The sequence below is a fragment of the Anolis carolinensis genome, unplaced genomic scaffold (assembly GCF_035594765.1).
Source record: "Anolis carolinensis isolate JA03-04 unplaced genomic scaffold, rAnoCar3.1.pri scaffold_14, whole genome shotgun sequence".
Lineage (NCBI taxonomy): Eukaryota > Metazoa > Chordata > Lepidosauria > Squamata > Dactyloidae > Anolis > Anolis carolinensis.
The window spans coordinates 296,285-315,000 of NW_026943825.1; the positions used below are offsets into that span (position 1 = coordinate 296,285).

Consider the following 18,716-nt stretch of genomic DNA (forward strand, 5'->3'; position numbering starts at 1 on the left):
CCTCAGAGGTTGTGAGGTATGCCTGCTATAGATGTGGGTGAAACGTCAGGAGAGAATGCTTCTAGAACATGGCCATACAGCCTGGAAAACATACAACCACCCTGTGATCCCGGCCACGAAAGCCTTCGACAACACATTCAATTTATTGTATTTATTTCTATCCCGCTTTATATTTATTTGTATTTATTTCTATCCCTACAGGGTTTGCAACTTGCAGAAAAGGGGGGAAAGGACAAAGGACCAGGAAGAAGAGAGTCGAATAAATAATAAAAAACTTTAATGACGCTTCAAAGTCTCCTCCCCAGTGCAAAAATAACGGAGACCGGCCTTCGCCCTGGACAGAAATACATTCACTGGAAGGACTGGATTGGTTCCCATTTGGGGAAAGGGGCAGGTAGGCATTGCATTGGCTTCTATGGGACCGGACGGGGAGGGAAGTGGGGCAAGTGGGCACACAAGGAATCGGGGTGCCCGGCAAGGGCCCCAGAGGCCGGGAGGGGGGTCTGGAATGAGGCCTCGAGAGAGAGAGAGGGGGACAAAGGTGGGATAAGGACAAGTGCAGACCCCAAAAGGAAACGTCTTCACCGGATCAGGTCTGCAATCAATGGAAGCCAATTGGGAAGTCGGTGGCATCAGTTCATCATAGACATCGCTCTCTAGCACTTCATCAGGCATATATATATATATACGTGTGTGTGTGTGTGTGTATATATATATATCAGCATATGATCATATATATATATAATCCATCAGACAGATATATAAATGTGTGTATATATTTTCCCAGTATATGATCATTCATACACACACATATATATCCATTATATATATGTATATACATATGTGTGTGTGTGTATCAGTCCATCACACATATATGTGCGTATATATATATCAGCATATGATCATATATATATATAATCCATCAGACAGATATATAAATGTGTGTATATATTTTTCCCAGTATATGATCATTCATACACGCACACACATATCCATCATATATATGTGTATGTGTTCAGTATATGATCATATATTCATCTCTATATGGATATCAGTTCATGAGACATATATATAAATTGTGTGTGTGTATATATATAAAATATAAATCTGTATGTTCATCATAAATACACACAAATATATATACACTATCTGTTCATCAGATGTATACATATACAGTATAGATATATATATATATTCATCATATATATACACACATATACAAATATATATACACTAGCAACTCATCAGACACACACATATGCGTGTATATATATTACATATAAACATACCCACATATATAATTGTGTGTATATATATTAAATATAACCATATATATATTTGTGTATGTATGTATATATATGTATATATACACACATATACACACACTTTCCTCATACACACACAAATATACCATACACTATCTGTTCCTCAGACATACAGATGTGTGCGTACATATATGTGGTATATAATCATATATATATATATATATATATATATATATATATATATATATATTCATGAAAATATATTTATATATATATACCTGTATGTTCATCATATATACATACACACACCGAAATATACATACACTATCAGTACATCAGACATATATACATATGTGTGTGCTTACATATATGTGGTATATAATCATATATACATATACATTCGTGAATATATATGAATATATCTGTATGTTCCTCATACACACACCTATATATACCTGATGAATTGATCTCTCTGAGTCTTCGCTCCATCACAGCAGCCTTTTCAGGGGATTTTCCATCCCAACCCAAAATAAAATGTTAATAATTCCACTGTTTTTACCGCCTTGAAGCCTTGCTCCAAGGAGAATGGGTGACGCTTTCTGATTATTATGGCACACAAAAAATAATAATAATATGTCTTTTAAGAAGGAAAGGAATCCCAAAGTGCAACACAGGGCATCTCTCCCATGTCTGTCTCCCATCCCAGTCAGTCCCAGTTCAAACCAGTCCTATTCTCCAGCGGAAAACTAGTAAGAAGGACCTCCCTTTGCTGCGTCTCCACTGAACGTCACACTCCTTCTTTGCACAAATATTATGTACAAAAGAACCCCCAAAAAAGTGAAGAAACGAAGGGAAGGATCGACATGGGAAGGACTGGGAGCCACTGGGTTTCCCTTTCTTCCCATTTGCAAAGGCCACAGAACGAAATACGGAACAATCGCGGGAAAGACGAAGGAAAAAAAGACGCATTTCTACCTTTTTTGACACGCCAGAAAGGAAGGAAACGGAGAGCCATGTTGGCAAGTTGTATCCAAAAAGGAGGAGAGAGGTCTCAGTCTCGATGCTCAGGTTGTCTCTCCAAGAACCTCAATCTCTCCAAAAGAAAGTCTCAAAACCGTTCACATTTTGCAGCCCGTTTTGTAAATCCACGGCCTTATGGCGAGTTCGAGGTTGTGACACACACAAGAGGACCATTTGCGGAAGGAAAGCCAACCTTTTGTAGGAATTACATCTCCATTTGATAAGAAAAAAAGACCACGTTTTGGGTGCGAATCACGGGAGCGAAGGGTTTTTTGTTCCGTCTGCAAAAGGACGCCTTGAGAGTCTCCAGCGTTTCCTGGACAGAGGCCCACAAAGTCCACCCGTTCTTTCTTCCTGGCTGTATGGATGGCGGTCCTTCCGCTGCCCAGTGCTGCCCAGTGTGTGCTACCAGTGCCGGGAGTCGACCAGCTCGGGCCGGAGGCTGAGCTTCTTGAGGGTCTCGTAGCCGACCACGATGACGATGGTGGAAGGCGTGGCCGAGATGATGCGGGCCGAGAGGCCCTTGGTCAGCCCCCAGGGACCCTCCTCGGCCATCAGCTGGCGGAAGGTCAGGCGGATGGAGCTCTTCCCCTCCACCTGCAAGGCAGAAGGGATGCAGCAATAATAATAATAATAATAATAATAATAATAATAATAATAATACATCACACAGCGCTACACGCTTGGGAAATGTTCGACTTGGGATTTTGTGATACGAAATCCAGCATGTCTATCTTGTTTGCTGTGTCATAATAATAATAATAATAATAATAATAATAATAATAATACATCACACAGTCCTAGACACTTGGGAAGTGTTCGACTTGGGATTTTATGATACGAAATCCAGTTTATCTATCTTGTTTGCTGTATCATAATAAAATAATAATAATAATAATAATAATAATAATAATAATACTTGGGAAGTGTTTGACTTGTGATTTTGTGATACGAAATCCAGCATATCTATCTTGTTTGCTGTGTCATACAATAATAATAATTAATAATAATAATAATAATAATAATAATAATAATAATAATAGATACATAGCCACTTTTGAGTCTCTTTCGGGAGATATAAAGCAGAATATATAATAATAATAATAATAATACATCACACAGTGCTAGACACTTGGGAAGTGTTTGACTTGGGATTTTGTGATACGAAATCCAGCTTATCTATCTTGTTTGCGGTGTCATACAATATAATAATAATAATAATAATAATAATAATAATAATAATAATAATAATACATCACGCAGTCCTAGACACTTGGGAAGTGTTGGACTTGTGATTTTGTGATACGAAATCCAGCATATCTATCTTGTTTGCTGTGTCATAATAAAATAATAATAATAATAATACATCACACAGTCCTAGACACTTGGGAAGTGTTCGACTTGTGATTTTGTGATATGAAATCCAGCATGTCTATCTTGTTTGCTGTGTCATAAAATAATAATAATAATAATAATAATAATAATAATGATACATCACACAGTCCTAGACACTTGGGAAGTGTTCGACTTGTGATTTTGTGATATGAAATCCAGCATGTCTATCTTGTTTGCTGTGTCATAAAATAATAATAATAATAATAATAATAATAATAATAATAATAATAATAATAATGATACATCACACAGTCCTAGACACTTGGGAAGTGTTCGACTTGGGATTTTATGATACGAAATCCAGTTTATCTATCTTGTTTGCTGTGTCATAAAATAATAATAATAATAATAGGGCTGAATGGCCATGTTCCAGAAGTCGCATTCTCTCCTGACGTTTCGCCCACCTCTATGGCAGAGAAGTCACGACCCTGAGAGGTGGCCCCCAAAGCCTCTGAAGTGACCCCCCCCCCCCCCGCGCTCCTTGCCGCTTACCTGGACCCTGGCCCGGATGACGTCCATGGGGTTGGTGAGGGTGGAGGCGGTGGCCGCGGCCAGTGGGCCCGAGATGGCCTGGAGCAGCAGGTGCGGACAGTCCTTGGGGGTCAGGTTGGCCAGCTGCTCTGCACCCCGAGGGAGAAAGAGAGGCAGAACCGGTTGGACATTACTCCCACAAATACTGACCAGTGACCGGTCAAAGGACACTTAGTCTCATGCCAAGTTTTTAAAATACATTACAAAGGTACCCTTGGTTCGCTTCTGACACGATAAATAAATAAAATATTTATATTCTGCTTTTTCTCTCTATCCCAGTGGTTCTCGACCTGTGGGTCCCTCCCCAGGTGTTTTGGCCTTCAACTCCCAGAAATCCTAACAAGCTGGTAAACTGGCCGGGAATTCTGGGAGTTGTAGGCCAAAAAATACCTGGGGAGGGACCCAGAGGTTGAGAAGAAGAGCTCTATACGGAGACTCAACACAGAGAGAGGTAGCGAGAGAGAGAGAATCCTAGAGTTGGAAGGGACACCCAGGACCATCTAGTCCAACCCTCCAAGATATATATACAAACACACACACACACACACACACGCACAGGCAGACAAAATCTTACCTGGGGCCCCCAGGACCATTTAGGTCAACCCTCCAAGAAAACAGAATCCCAGAAGAGACCCCAAAAGCCTTCCAGCTGGACCCTCCAAGGCCCCTTCCACACAGCTGGATAAAGTCCACATTGAACTGGATTATACGGCAGTGCGGACTCAGCCCAGATTAAAGCAGATATTGTGGATTATCTGCCCTGATACTCCAGGTTATATGGCTGTGTGGGAGAGCCCCAAGAGATCGATGGACAGATTGGGAGAGAGGGAGGTGAGAGATAGTAAGACAGACAGACGGACGGGCGGGCGGGCGGGCGGATGGATAGATAGATAGACAGAGACAGACAGACAGACAGACGGACGGACGGACGGACGGACGGACCGATAGATAGATAGATAGATAGATAGATAGATAGATAGATAGATAGATAGATAGATGGGTGGGTGGGTGGGTGGGTGGGTGGATGGATGGATGGATGGATGGATGGATGGATGGATGGATGGATGGATGGATGGATGGATGGATGGATGGATGGATAGATAGACAGACAGACAGACAGACAGACAGACAGACAGATGGGTGGATGGATGGATGGATAGACAGACAGACAGACAGACGGACAGACGGGTGGATGGATGGATGGATAGATAAATAGGTAGATAGATAGATTGATCGATAGATGGATGGACGGACGGGTGCATGGATGGGTGGATAGATAGACAGACAGACAGACAGACGGGTGGGTGGATGGATGGATGGATAGATAGATAGGTGGGTGGGTGGGTGGGTGGGTGGAATGCTAGAGTTGGGACTCCAAATGCCATCCAGTCCAACTCTAGATAATCAGATAGATAGACAGACAGACAGACAGATTCCTAGAGTTGGAAGGGACCTCCAGGAGCATTGAGGCCTCCTCTGCAAGAGATAAACGGATGGATGGATGGGTGGATGTAGAGAGGCCTGGGCCCCGTGCTCACCGGCGTAGAAGTGGTAGAAGGGCCACCAGACGGCGCTGTTGGGGATGTAGGTGAGGAGCGAGGCCACGTATCCGCGGTAGAAGCCCCGCAGGCCGTCGGCCCGGAAGATCTGGGCCACGATGTCCCGGGTCTGCCCCCAGAAGAGGCGGGGGGGCGGGGGGCGGGGCCGGCCTCCGGCGGGGGGCGGGGCCTGTGGGGCGCCGGGGGCCACGCGGAAGCGGCCCATGCTGTGCCCCTGGCGCCGCTGCATCATGAGGTGCTGGGAGACCACGTCGATGGGGACGGTGATGCTCTGGGCCACCAGGGAGGCCGACCCCCCGGCCAGGAGGGACTTGAGGGTGTTGCTGCCCGTGTAGCGGGAGACGTAGCCGCGCGTCAGCTCGTAGGTGGTCACGTAGCACTGGCCCGAGACCAGCGTCAGCGTGTTCACCAGGAAGCCCCGGTACAGCCCCGCCGGGCCCTCCGCCCGCAGGATCTTCCCAAAGGCGTCAAAGGTGCCCTGGTACAGGCTCTTGCCCTTCTGCACCTGCCGGACAAAGGCGTGGGAGTAAAATGTCTTAAGTCCCTATGCTTAGATAGGAAGCCTAGAAAAGAGTTAGGGACACCTTCCCCAGTCCCATGCATGCTTTGATTAGCCTTCACCATTGTTTCCTTCCTCAACCCCTCCCTTTGGTGTTACTAGAAATGTGATCTCTCCTAGGGCTTTGACATAACTTCCCCAATTTGGCCTTTGGAATGTTTATGGCCCTAGAGAAGAAGTGACCCAGGAGGCTTGGTCGGTATTCCTTCCAGCTTCCTGCTTTGTTCCAGAGAGGACGCACCTCTGTCCTCTATTAGTCAAGATGTAGCTATCTAGAGCTTTGTTATTTCAATCTGTCTATGTGTATCAGAACAGGATAGATTAGCTAGTTAGGTCCGAACCTTTTCTATCCGTCAATGGATTTCTTTTTACCTCAATAAATGTTTTTAAACTTTAAAGCTGACTCTGCATCCCTTTGCCTTCCTGAAGACACAGAGGCCTTCCAAACTCACACCGCGTAAGTCTCACCGCTGCTGCAATTTTTTATTCTGCTATTTTAATGGGAATTTACCTCATAAAGAGGGTGATTAGAGCTTAACGGCTCGTCCATTCCCAAGAGAAGGCACGCCATTCCCATCATCAGCATAGTAAACATAACAACAGAAATAATATTATGGTAATAATAATTATATTACAATACTAAAAATGATATTATAATAATCAGGGACACAGTTAGGCCGCTAGTTGCAGTAAATCTGTGTGTCTCCTCCTTTCTCTGAGAGTGCCTTTGTGTCTGCAAATGGACAAACGGACACGGCTAAGGCTGGAAGAAGATACTGATGACCGACCTGTAGGCGTGTGCGGATGAGCGTGAAGGGGTAGACGCTGACCCGGATCATCATGGTCATGCAGACGCCCAGCAGGTAGAACTTGCGCTTGTCCAGGTGCTCCCACTCAATGATCTGGATGTTGCGCTTGTCGTCCTCCATGGCACAACGCCCCCGGAAGCCTGTGAGAGAGCGGGAGGAAGGAGAAGGTGTGTATGTATATGTGTATGTATGTGTGGTCCAGATCCATCTGTTGGGTGCACACTGCTCTGTAGATGTGGGTGAACTATAACTCCCAATCTCTTGAGGTCGGTCCGCTCGAAACCCCACCAGTATTCAAAGCTTGGCATGTTGTGTACGTGTGGCAAGTTTACTAGTTCCATCACCAGTTTGGTACACGGTGCTCTCTGCGTGTTGGCGAACTATAACTCCCAGAATGCAAAACAGCCGCCCCCCAAACCCCACCAGTATTCAATGTTGGCCATGTAGGCAGTGTGCCACGTTTGGTGCAGATCCATTGTGGGCTGGGCTCAGAGTGGTATAAATTAACTACAAATCTCAGCACTACAACTCCCAAATGACAAAAATCAATCCCCCCAACCCTACCAGTATTTAAATTTGGGCGTATCGGGTATTTGTGCCAAATGTGGTCCAGTGAATCCTGCAGATCAGAAATGTACGTGACGATTCATAACAGGAGCAAAATGACCAGCTACAGGTAAGGCGTATCAATGAGTCCCACCCACCCATGGGAGAAAAGCGGGAGAAAATAAATAAATAAATAAATAAATAATAAGGTCAATGTTTTTGTTGTTATAGTGTGAAATGTTAAATCAATTGTTGCTGTTGGATTGCGTATATGTGTTCCGGCAAGCATTCCAGCAGTACAGGAGTTAATTACATGCCAGACCTGATTGATTGCCTGGAGGGCCAATAGGTCAAGACTACGTGGGGAACTTTCCTCAGTTTTCCCTGACAAATAATACCTGTGCTTAGTCATGTAGCATTGTGGGAGGAGTCGAGGGCCACGAAGCCGCCCCATTCATGTCGAGCTCCAGCTTCCCAGGCCTCTCTCTTTCCTGAAACAGATAAAACGGATCCAAATCAAACAAGCGTGTTACAAAAAGGCATTGTGTGCCATTAATGCAGGGCAACGCGTCCGTTAACGCAATCCTCACAGTCCCACAAAGCGGCAAATAGCCTCATCCCACCTCCATTATTCTTATGTTTATTTATACCCCGCTTTCTCTCTCCACAAGGAAACTCAAAACTGCTATGGCTGGCCATCCGCGAGAAGATGGAAGCGGAGAGCTGTGATATTAATGCCAATAACAAAATCCAAATTTAAAATTTACTATGGACAAGCCACTAGTTTTACTTACCTTTGCCCCCGCTTAAACCTTACTTTAAGAGAATAATTAATTTTAATCTTTTTATTCTGTATTTGCGCAAATACCTAGGAGTGGGTTGGTAGGCTAGTAGGCCGGGATGCTTTGTATCTATACATGGTTTTACTGTATGTATGGGTAAGTGTGTACGTTTTGTATGTTTCACATGTTTTGATATGGTCAAAACTGACTAATCAATAAAGAGTTGTTGTTGTTGAAAAAAACCCAAAAAACTAAAAAAAACTGCTATGTATCTATTATATGGTGATTATTATTAATTTACACCCCACTCTCTCCACAAGGAAACTCAAAACTGCTATGTATCTATTATAATATATGGTGATTATTATTTATTTATTTGCAACATTTATATACCGCCCTTCTCACCCCGAAGGGGACTCAGGGCGGTTTACAAGTATATATACATACAATATATTATATTATACAACTATATTGCAATATTATTAGTAATATTGCATGCAGTATAAATATACAATTATAATGGTGAATTATAATTATTATTACATTGTATTACAACATAATATTATTATTAATATTAATATTATATATATTCATGTGTGTACTAATTTACACCCCACTTTCTCCACAAGGAAACTCAAAACTGCTATGTATCTATTATATTATAATTTATTATTATTATTATTATTATTATTATTATTATTATTAGTACTAGTAGTAGTAGTTTATTTATATCCGACTTTTTCTCTCCAGAAGGATACTCAAAGCGGCATTATAAAATGCATTATTATTATTATTATTATTATTATTACTACTACTTTCCTCTATTATATTATCATGGATATTACAATGGCCCCTATGGCGATGGGGGTACACAACGCATTTTTTGTGTGCACGATGTATTGCGTTGGTCCATGTTGGCTGAGCCATTAGTAATTATCACATTGCAACCAGCATCCGCATTGCCATAGGCATTTTGCTGGCATTTGGAGTAGAAACGCAGCAGCACCCGTTTGGCTCTTTTTACGTCTATTTCAAAAGAGAGAAGTTTCCCTTTAAAGGGGCCGCTCTCATTCTCATTCCAGACTCATCGGCACAGAAGTCAAAGCCAAACTTTTCCAAGTTTCTTTAAACCTCCGTGAAGAAAAGGCAACAGGTTGATGGATAACACGACGTCACCAAATCTGAGAAATGTTCTGTTCCTGGTTTGAAAGTGTAATTTCCTGTTTAATTGTGCGGTCCTCCAGAAACGTTGTTTTTGTGGAACAAACCAGGATGAATTGGTTGAGACGTTGGTGGGAAAACTAGAGCAAAATGGGCTACAGCAGGATGTCCCTCCAGCAAAGACAATAATAATAAACTTTCCCCATGTTTCTATGATAGAACCAGTTAGGAAATAATGCCACTGAAAACCCAGGAACAACCATCATAGTGAAAAGCAATACTAATGTTATATTAGTATTATGTTATTGTATTATATTATATTATATTAGCATAATAGTATATCCATGGGAGCGTTCAATATAATATATTATAATGTTATAATAATAAATCCACGAGAATGTTCTGTATACTATATTATATTACCATTATAATATTACATTGTATTATAATAACTATATCCATGGGAGTGTTCTGTACATAATATTGGGATATTATATTATTAGGTTACATTATTATATTACTACAGCTTTAAAGCTGAAAGGCCATTCAATGCTAATCAAGGTGATTAACTGCAACATTATTTTTTAAAATTATTATTTACTACATTTATATCCCGCTCTGCTCACCCCGAAGGGGACTCAGAGCGGCTTACAAATCAAATGTACATACAATATATTATTAGCATAGCACAATATAAGCATTAAATTACTCTATTGTACTATATTATTAGTAATATTACATTTAATATATAATAATTAATATTATATTGTATTATTAGTAGTATAATATTGTATTACATTATAATATAAATATTATAAGTATATACAATATATATATATATATATATATATATATATATATATATATATATATATAAATTATTGTATATTATATTATATATATATACACTTTCCTCCAACAGACAAGAGTTCTTTCTCCCTTCCACCCTGGACATTATTCCACAGATATATATAAACCCCATCTTATCATTAGGTTATATTATCATATTACTAATATTATAATATTATAGTATGTCCATGGGAGTGCCTTGTATATTACATAATATATTATTATGTTATATTAGTATTATGTCACTATAATGTAATACGTAGTAAAACAGTCTATCCATGGGAGTATTCTCTATACTATTATTATATTACTAATATTATAATAGCACAATAGTATCTCCATGGGACTATCCTGTATAATAATAATATATTATTATTATTATTATTATTATTATTATTATTATTATTATTATTATTATTATTATTATATTATTCCTCTCCCTCTAATTAGGACTTTATTTTTCTTTTCTTTTTGTTGTATCAACCTAGAGGCGTGGATGATGGGTTGTGTTGTCAAATTTCAAGGTTGGGGGGCCTTTAGTTTTGTTGGTCGCCAGGATTCCATCACTCTTTTATACATATAGCTATAGATTTAATTGTATAGTTTTATTTATTTATGTCCGATATTTCTACCCCGCCCTTCTCCCCGAGGGGACTCAGGGCAGCTTACAAAACTGGCAGGATTTATTTATTTATTTATTCATTTATTTCCAGAATTTATACCCCGCCCTTCTCACCCGGGGGGACTCAGGGCGGCTTACACAGTTGGCAACATTTAATGCCAAGAACATAATAATAAAACAAAAAACAGTACATATAATCAATTAAAACTATAAAAATACATCATTAAAATACATTATAAAAATTAAAACATAAGTAAATTAGATCCATTTGTCTAAAAACCTCATGCTTCAGTCTTCAATCGGACCATGTCGACGTTCACTACCAGTATATCATAATACAATAAAATAATGCAACAATTACAATAGTTAAATAACATAGTAAAATACAATATATTTTCCATCTTCATCGCTATGATACTTCACCTTCTTGATAGTTTTATCTGTTTTAATAATATGTTTGTTATACTGTTGTGTAATGCATTTGTCCTTATGATTGAAAACCGCCCTCAGTCCCTTCTGGGGCGGTATATAAATAAAGTATTATTATTATTATTATATATTATTATATATTGTTTTGCTGGTCGCCAGGATTCTATCACTCTTTTATATATACAGATATAGATTTAATTGTATAGTTTTATCTGTTATAATAATATGTTTGTTATACTGTTGTGTAATGCATTTGTCCTTATGATTGGAAACCGCCCTCAGTCCCTTCTGGGGCGGTATATAAATAAAGTATTATTATTATTATTATATATTATTATATATTGTTTTGCTGGTCGCCAGGATTCTTATCACTCTTTTATATATATAGATATAGATTTAATTGTATAGTTTTATCTGTTATAATAATATGTTTATTATACTATTGTGTAATGCACTTGTTCTTATGATTGGAAACTGCCCTGAGTCCCTTCTGGGAGATAGGGCGGTATATAAATATATTAATTATTATATATATATATATATATATATGGGGAAGGTTCGTGGTGATATAATAATGTAATAGACAGGTATCGACTCTTGTCATATTATATGAGAATATTTTATTATATTCCCATAATATCCATGGGTGTGTTCTCTATAATATTATTATATTACTAATATTATAATAGCACAATAGTATCTCCATGGGACTATCCTGTATAATATATTATTATATTATATAAAATTATATTATATATTATATTATATATATTATATAATTATATTATATTATATATTATATAATATGAGAATATTTTATTATATTCCTATAATATTCTAAGAGAAGATGACAAGAGTCGAGGCCTGTCCAGGACATTATTAGATCACCACGACCCTTCCCCTTGGCCCCGCCCCCGGGCTGTCAATCAAGCGCCTCAGTCCATGGCCGTGAGGCCTTTACCTCGCTCCCGGCGCCTTCGGCCTAATTTCGGCGCTTTCTTTCCTCCTCCGAGGCTCCCGGTCCGGTCACGACGACGAAGGAGACGGAGGAAAAGGCCTCGTTGCCGCCGCGCTCCATTTTGTCTCCGGGAAGCGGAGGCCTTTCCTTCCCCTTCCACAGGGCCGTTCGGCCTCCCGGAGCCCTACTGCGCGTGCGCAGTGCCAGCGACAAAGATGGAAGGAAGCCGGGACAAGCTTCCTGGCATCTAACCACGCATGCGTAACGCCAGGAACGAAAATGGAGGGGAGCATTTCCTGGCGCTTGACTGCGCCTGCGTGTTGCCAAAGACAAAGATGGCGAGACAAAGTCTTACCACAGCCAGGGCTTCTTAGTGCCGGATTGCGCATGCGCAATGCCAGCGACCAAGATGGAGGGAAAGCTCAGAAACTATCACATTCTACACATTTATTTATTTATTCATTTATTTAATTAATACATTTATATGCCGCCCTTCTCACCCCGAAGGGGACTCAGAGCGGCTTACAAATTAAATTTACATACAATATTATATTATTAGCATAGCACAATACTGGCAATAAATTACCATAGTGTACTATATCTATATATTGTAATAGTATTAATATTACGCCCGACTGCGCATGCGCAATGCCAGGGACCAAGATGGAGGGAAAGCTCAGAAACTCACATTCTACACATTTATTTATTTATGTATTTAATTAATTAATACATTTATATGCCACCCTTCTCACCCCGAAGGGGACTCAGAGCCGCTTAGAAATTAAATTTACATACAATATTATATTATTAGCACAGCACAATACTGGCAATAAATGACCATAGTGTACTATATCTATATATTGTAATATTATTATTAATTAATATTATTATATTGCATTATTAGTATTATATTGTATTAACATGGTTTTGCCAAGTCTCTCGGCTGGCGAGAGAGGGAGATGTGGGTGAACTACAACTCCCATAAATCAGTTCAGTGTCTTTTATTATTATTTTATATTATTTTATATTATTATTATATTTTTTATTTTATTTTTTTATAATTTATTTTCATTATTATTATTATTATTATTATTATTATTATTATTATTATTATTATTATTATCATGCTCAACTCCTGAAACGATTCCATCAGCGTTGCCTCCGAAAAATCCTGCCAATCTTTGGGGAAGAAGACAGGCAGACGAATGGAATGAAACAAGATAAGAATGGAAAAACAGAAGATTGGGGGTCGGGAAGAGAGACCCAAAGGTGGGCTCAAAGCGGGACTCAAAAGACACCAAGAACTGGGCAGCCCTGGCTGGAGGTCAGCTGTGACCCGCAGTGCTGAGGAGTTCCCAGAGGCCCGAATGGCGGGCGGAAGGGAGAAACCGGCCAAGAGGAAGAAGGAGCGCCAAGCCAACCCTCACCGGGACCGCCTTCCGTCTGGAAAACGATGCCCAAAATAAAAAAATTAACTCTGTATCTTTAATTACAAAAATGTGAGTCAAGCTCTGAAAGTTTTAAATGGATGCATCGACTCAGCAAAAGCTCCAGTTCTATATAAGCAGGTGTGCCTGTTAGTATGCCTCAGTCTATGAGGAAGCCCCAGTATGAGGAGGTCTGAGTGTGAAGAAGGCCTCAGTATGAAGAAGGCCTCTGTGTGAGGTAAGCCTCAATATGAAGAAGGTCTCAATATGAAGGCCTCGGTGCGAGTAGGCCTCAGTATGAAGGCCTCAGTGTGACGGTAAGCCTCAGTATGAAGAAGGCCTGTGTGAGTAGGCCTCAGTATGAAGAAGGCCTCAGTGTGTGGGATGTCTCGGTATGAAGAAGGCCTCAATATGAAGGCCTCAGTGCGAGTAGGCCTCAGTATGAAGAAGGCCTCAGTGTGAGGTAAGCCTCAGTATGAAGGCCTCAGTGTGAGGTAAGCCTCAGTGCAAGTAGGCCTCAGTATGAGGTAAGCCTCAGTATGAAGAAGGCCTCAATATGAAGGCCTCAGTGCGAGTAGGCTTCAGTGTAAGTAGGCCTCAGTATGAGGTAAGCCTCAGTATGAAGAAGGCCTCAATATGAAGGCCTCAGTGCGAATAGGCTTCAGTGTAAGTAGGCCTCAGTGTGAGGTAAGCCTCAGTATGAAGAAGGCCTCAATATGAAGGCCTCAGTGCGAGTAGGCTTCAGTGTGTGAGGTAAGCCTCAGTATGAAGAAGACCTCAGTGTGAGGTAAGCCTCAGTAAGAAGAAGGCCTCAGTGTAAGTAGGCCTCAGTATGAAGAAGGCCTCAGTGTGAGGTAAGCCTCAGTATGAAGGCAGCCTCAGTGTGAGAAGCTTCCGTGAGAGAAGGCCCAGGTGGAAGTCCTTGTGTGTGAAGCTCCAGCGTGAAGGCTGCTGCGTGTGAAGCTCCCGTGTGAGTTTGTTGTGCGGGGAGGCTCTGTGAGAGCGAAGCTGTTTCTCTGCGTGAGAGAGAAGCCAAGTGTGGACGCAACCGTTCTCGCTGTGGAAGGACGCGTGGGTCGCGAATGAGGCCGAGGAAGGAAAGCGGAGAGGCCCCGTTCCTCCATGACACTTTTTAATAAAAATAGTATGTATAAACACAGTGGATTTACACCTTCTTTTTATCAAAACAAAACAAAACAACCGTGTTATAAACAAACAACAACAACCACCAAGCAAGGCCCCTTTCTGAGCCACCAACACAATCGCTTCTCCAAAGACGACCAATCCCAGTCGGGAGTTAAAGTGGAACCAAAGTGGTATAACTGTCCAGTGTGGAAAGGATATATATATAAAATATCTATTATTTCCTTCCTATCCAAACAATAGGCTTTTATTGTAATATCTTGGTTGGTTTTTAGAATTTAATATCTTTGTTTTTATTTTTAGTTATTATTTTTTTATATGTAAATTGTATGTATTTTGCAAAACACGCATGCAAATCCCAAAACCTTCTCTCCAGTCCAAACACACATAAACATCCATTAATATCAGACATTTAAAAACATTGTTTTCGGAGGGAAAATAATTAAAAATCCATGCAGGCACTGAGTTTGTTTGTTGGTTTGTTTTTGGTGTCCACACGGTGGAATTAACCCACTTTGAAACCACTTTAAAAGCAGAACAAAGGCAATGGTGCGATCCTAGGAAGTCTTCTCTGCCCAAAGGACAACGAACTAACTTTCCCAGGAAGCCGTAACATTGCGTGATTGAAGTGGGTTAATTCTACAGTGCGGACGCAAGAGGGTTTAATGTGGGGCAGCAAAGCAAAAGGGTCCAGTGTGCTTCCTTAAGGGCTCTTTGCATAGAAAAACGTATTGAAAGAAGAGAGATTGACTCTCCCTGAGCACAGAGTTCGGGTCTCATCGGAATGAATGCAGTTTTAAATAATAATCATAATTATCGTCATCCTAGTAATAAGGATGCACGATATACTGGCAGCGAATCGGGCTTTCGGTGGGGAAATTATTTGCAAATCTCTGAACCATAAAATAAACAAAAATAGTTGCAAATCCTCAAATAATAAAAAAACAATTCGATCACTCCTAGCAGATGGCCATCCAGCCAAAAGGGATAGAAAGTGGGCTCAGTCTCTTTATCATCAAAATCCATTCTTTTCTTTATGGAATCCTAGAAACCCTTGAGAAACACAATTCGATCTCTCCTAGCAGATGGCCATCCAGCCAAAAGGGATAGAAAGTGGGCTCAGTCTCTTATCATCAATCCATTCTTTTCTTTATGGAATCCTAGAAACCCTTGAGAAACACAATTCGATCTCTCCTAGCAGATGGCCATCCAGCCAAAAGGGATAGAAAGTGGGCTCAGTCTCTTATCATCAATCCATTCTTTTCTTTATGGAATCCTAGAAACCCTTGAGAAACACAATTCGATCTCTCCTAGCAGATGGCCATCCAGCCAAAAGGGATAGAAAGTGGGCTCAGTCTCTTATCATCAAAATCCATTCTTTTCTTTATGGAATCCTAGGCTTGGAAGGGAGGGACCCCTAAAGGTCATCCAACCCAATACAATCTGATCCTTCCTGGCAGATGGCCGTCCAGTCAAAAGTGATGGAAAATTGGTTCAGTCTTGATCATAAAAGCCCATTGTTTTCTTTCCCTATGGAGCCCTAAAAGGGACCCCTAAAGGTCATCCAAACCCACCCCATCATGCTGGGCACAATCCGATCCCTCCTGGCAGATGGCCATCTGCTGAGGAAGGTAATTCAGTATCAATGGGATGGAGAATTGGCTCAGTCGCTATCGTAAGAATCCGTTCTCTTCTTTCCTTATGGAACCCTAGGTTTGGAAAAACCCCAAACAAAACCCCGTTCTGCTAGGCAACCCCATCTGATCCCTCCCAGAAGATGGCCGGAAAATTGGGATGGAAAAACGGCTCAGTCTCTATCTTAAAAGCCCACTTTTTTTCCTTCTTTATGGAACCCTGATGGGCTTGGAAGGGTCCCTTGAAGGTCATCCAAACCAACCCCATTCCACTAAGCGACCCCACCCGATCCCTCCCGGCAGATGGCTTGAAAAGGGAGACAGAAAACGGGCCATAAGACCCCCCTTTCCCTCCCTTGGCCCGGAAGGAAGGGGCCCCCGGAGGCCATGCAGCCCACCCTCAGGGGGTCCTGTCTATGCAAAATAAAGCAGCCGGAGACGGGGAATTTGAATCCGTGGCGTTTTCTCTTGGCGCTTTGAGTTCAGCCCTTACGGGGGTCCCTGTGGCCTTTGGCCACTGTTTCCGGGTCAGTCTAGATGGCCACGGCGGCCACGGGCTTGGCCCCTCCGTCCTCCTCCTCTTTGTCGGTGGTCAAGCGGTTGTTCTCGGCATCAATGTCCACTTGGACGCAGCAGGACTTGGTGTTGCTCCCGCCACTGCTGCTTTCGGGAGGGGCGGCCTGGCTGCTCTGGAGCGGGGCCTTCTCCTGGCCGGACGCTTGACCGCCCTCGGGGCCCCCGGTGTGGTCCACCTTGCTCTTGGCCTTGACCTTCTCGTAGAAGGAGAAGAAGGCCAGGGCGGCCGCCACGCTCAGCGTCATGGCCAGCAGCACCGTCACCGTCACAAACTGGACCCAGTAGGAGCGCCGCTCGGACATGGGCTCCGGACCAGGGCCCTTCCCCGCCGCGCCCGACAGCTCGGGCCGGTCACCCTCCCCCGAGAAGGAGGGCGCGGACACGGGCAGGACGCGGAAGAGGGCCACCGGGTGACGGAAGCCGTTCTCCGAGGCCCAGCAGGCAAAGGGGCCCCGCGGCTCCCGGCCCACCAGCACCACCAGGCCCCCCCCGCCGGACAACAACGCTCCGCCCGCCTCCTCTTCAGGCACCACCAGCGCCGCCCAGGGTGGAGTGGCCGCAGGGAGCGTCCAGGAGTAGTTGGCCAGGGCCGAGGCGCGCGGGCAGGGCAGGCGCAACAGGGAGTGCACGGGGCCCCGCAGCTCTGCACAAGCGGAAACACAAGGAGGCAAAGTCAGCATCCTCATCAGCAGCATTATCATTATTACCATCATCAGCAGCAGCATTATCACCATCATCATCATCATCATCAGCAGCAGCATTATCACCATCATCATTATGATCATTATTATTACTGGTATCATTATCATTATTATTATCATATTGTATGACACAGCAAACAAGATAGACATGCTGGATTTCGTATCACAAAATCACAAGTCGAACACTTCCCAAGTGTCTAGGACTGTGTGATGTATTATTATTATTATTATTATTATTATTATTATTATTATTTTATTATAACACAGCAAACAAGATAGAGATGCTGGATTTCGTATCACAAAATCACAAGTCGAACACTTCCCAAGTGTCTAGGACTGTGTGATGTATTATTATTATTATTATTATTATTATTATTATTATTATTATTATTATTTTATTATAACACAGCAAACAAGATAGAGATGCTGGATTTCGTATCACAAAATCACAAGTCGAACACTTCCCAAGTGTCTAGGACTGTGTGATGTCTTATTATTATTATTATTACTATTATTATTATTATTATATTATGACACAGCAAACAAGATAGAGATGCTGGATTTCGTATCACAAAATCACAAGTCGAACACTTCCCAAGTGTCTAAGACTGTGTGATGTATTATTATTATTATTATTATTATTATTATTATTATTATTATTATTATTATTATTATTATTATTATGATGACACAGCAAACAAGATAGATATGCTGGATTTCGTTTCACAAAACCACAAGTCAAACACTTCC

General features: G+C 41.6%; 2 protein-coding genes across 4 annotated transcripts in view; both read right to left on the reverse strand.

Moving 5' to 3' along the window:
• Nucleotides 1-255: 255 nt before the first annotated feature.
• On the reverse strand, nucleotides 256-12,688 carry slc25a44 (solute carrier family 25 member 44). Of its 2 annotated transcripts, none has more exons than XM_062965445.1 (6): nucleotides 12,489-12,688; nucleotides 8,083-8,175; nucleotides 7,118-7,278; nucleotides 5,750-6,275; nucleotides 4,173-4,295; nucleotides 256-2,882 (listed from the first exon to the last, which is right to left on the reverse strand). In XM_062965445.1, the coding sequence occupies exons 3-6, from the start codon at nucleotides 7,256-7,258 to the stop codon at nucleotides 2,491-2,493; spliced, it is 1,182 nt and encodes a 393-aa protein (XP_062821515.1). In that variant the 5' UTR covers nucleotides 7,259-7,278; nucleotides 8,083-8,175; nucleotides 12,489-12,688; the 3' UTR covers nucleotides 256-2,490. The 2 variants fall into 2 exon arrangements, with proteins under 2 accessions (XP_062821515.1, XP_062821516.1); XM_062965446.1 differs by having other exon boundaries at nucleotides 2,574-2,882; nucleotides 4,173-4,300.
• A 2,339-nt stretch (nucleotides 12,689-15,027) lies between these two features.
• Nucleotides 15,028-18,716, reverse strand: part of sema4a (semaphorin 4A) — a 35,198-nt gene continuing 31,509 nt past the window's right edge. For both annotated transcript variants that reach the window (XM_062965043.1, XM_062965042.1), the window contains exon 15: nucleotides 15,028-17,908. In XM_062965043.1, coding sequence (XP_062821113.1) covers nucleotides 17,223-17,908 — 686 coding nt within the window. In that variant the 3' untranslated portion in view covers nucleotides 15,028-17,222. The remainder of the gene's footprint in view (nucleotides 17,909-18,716) is intronic.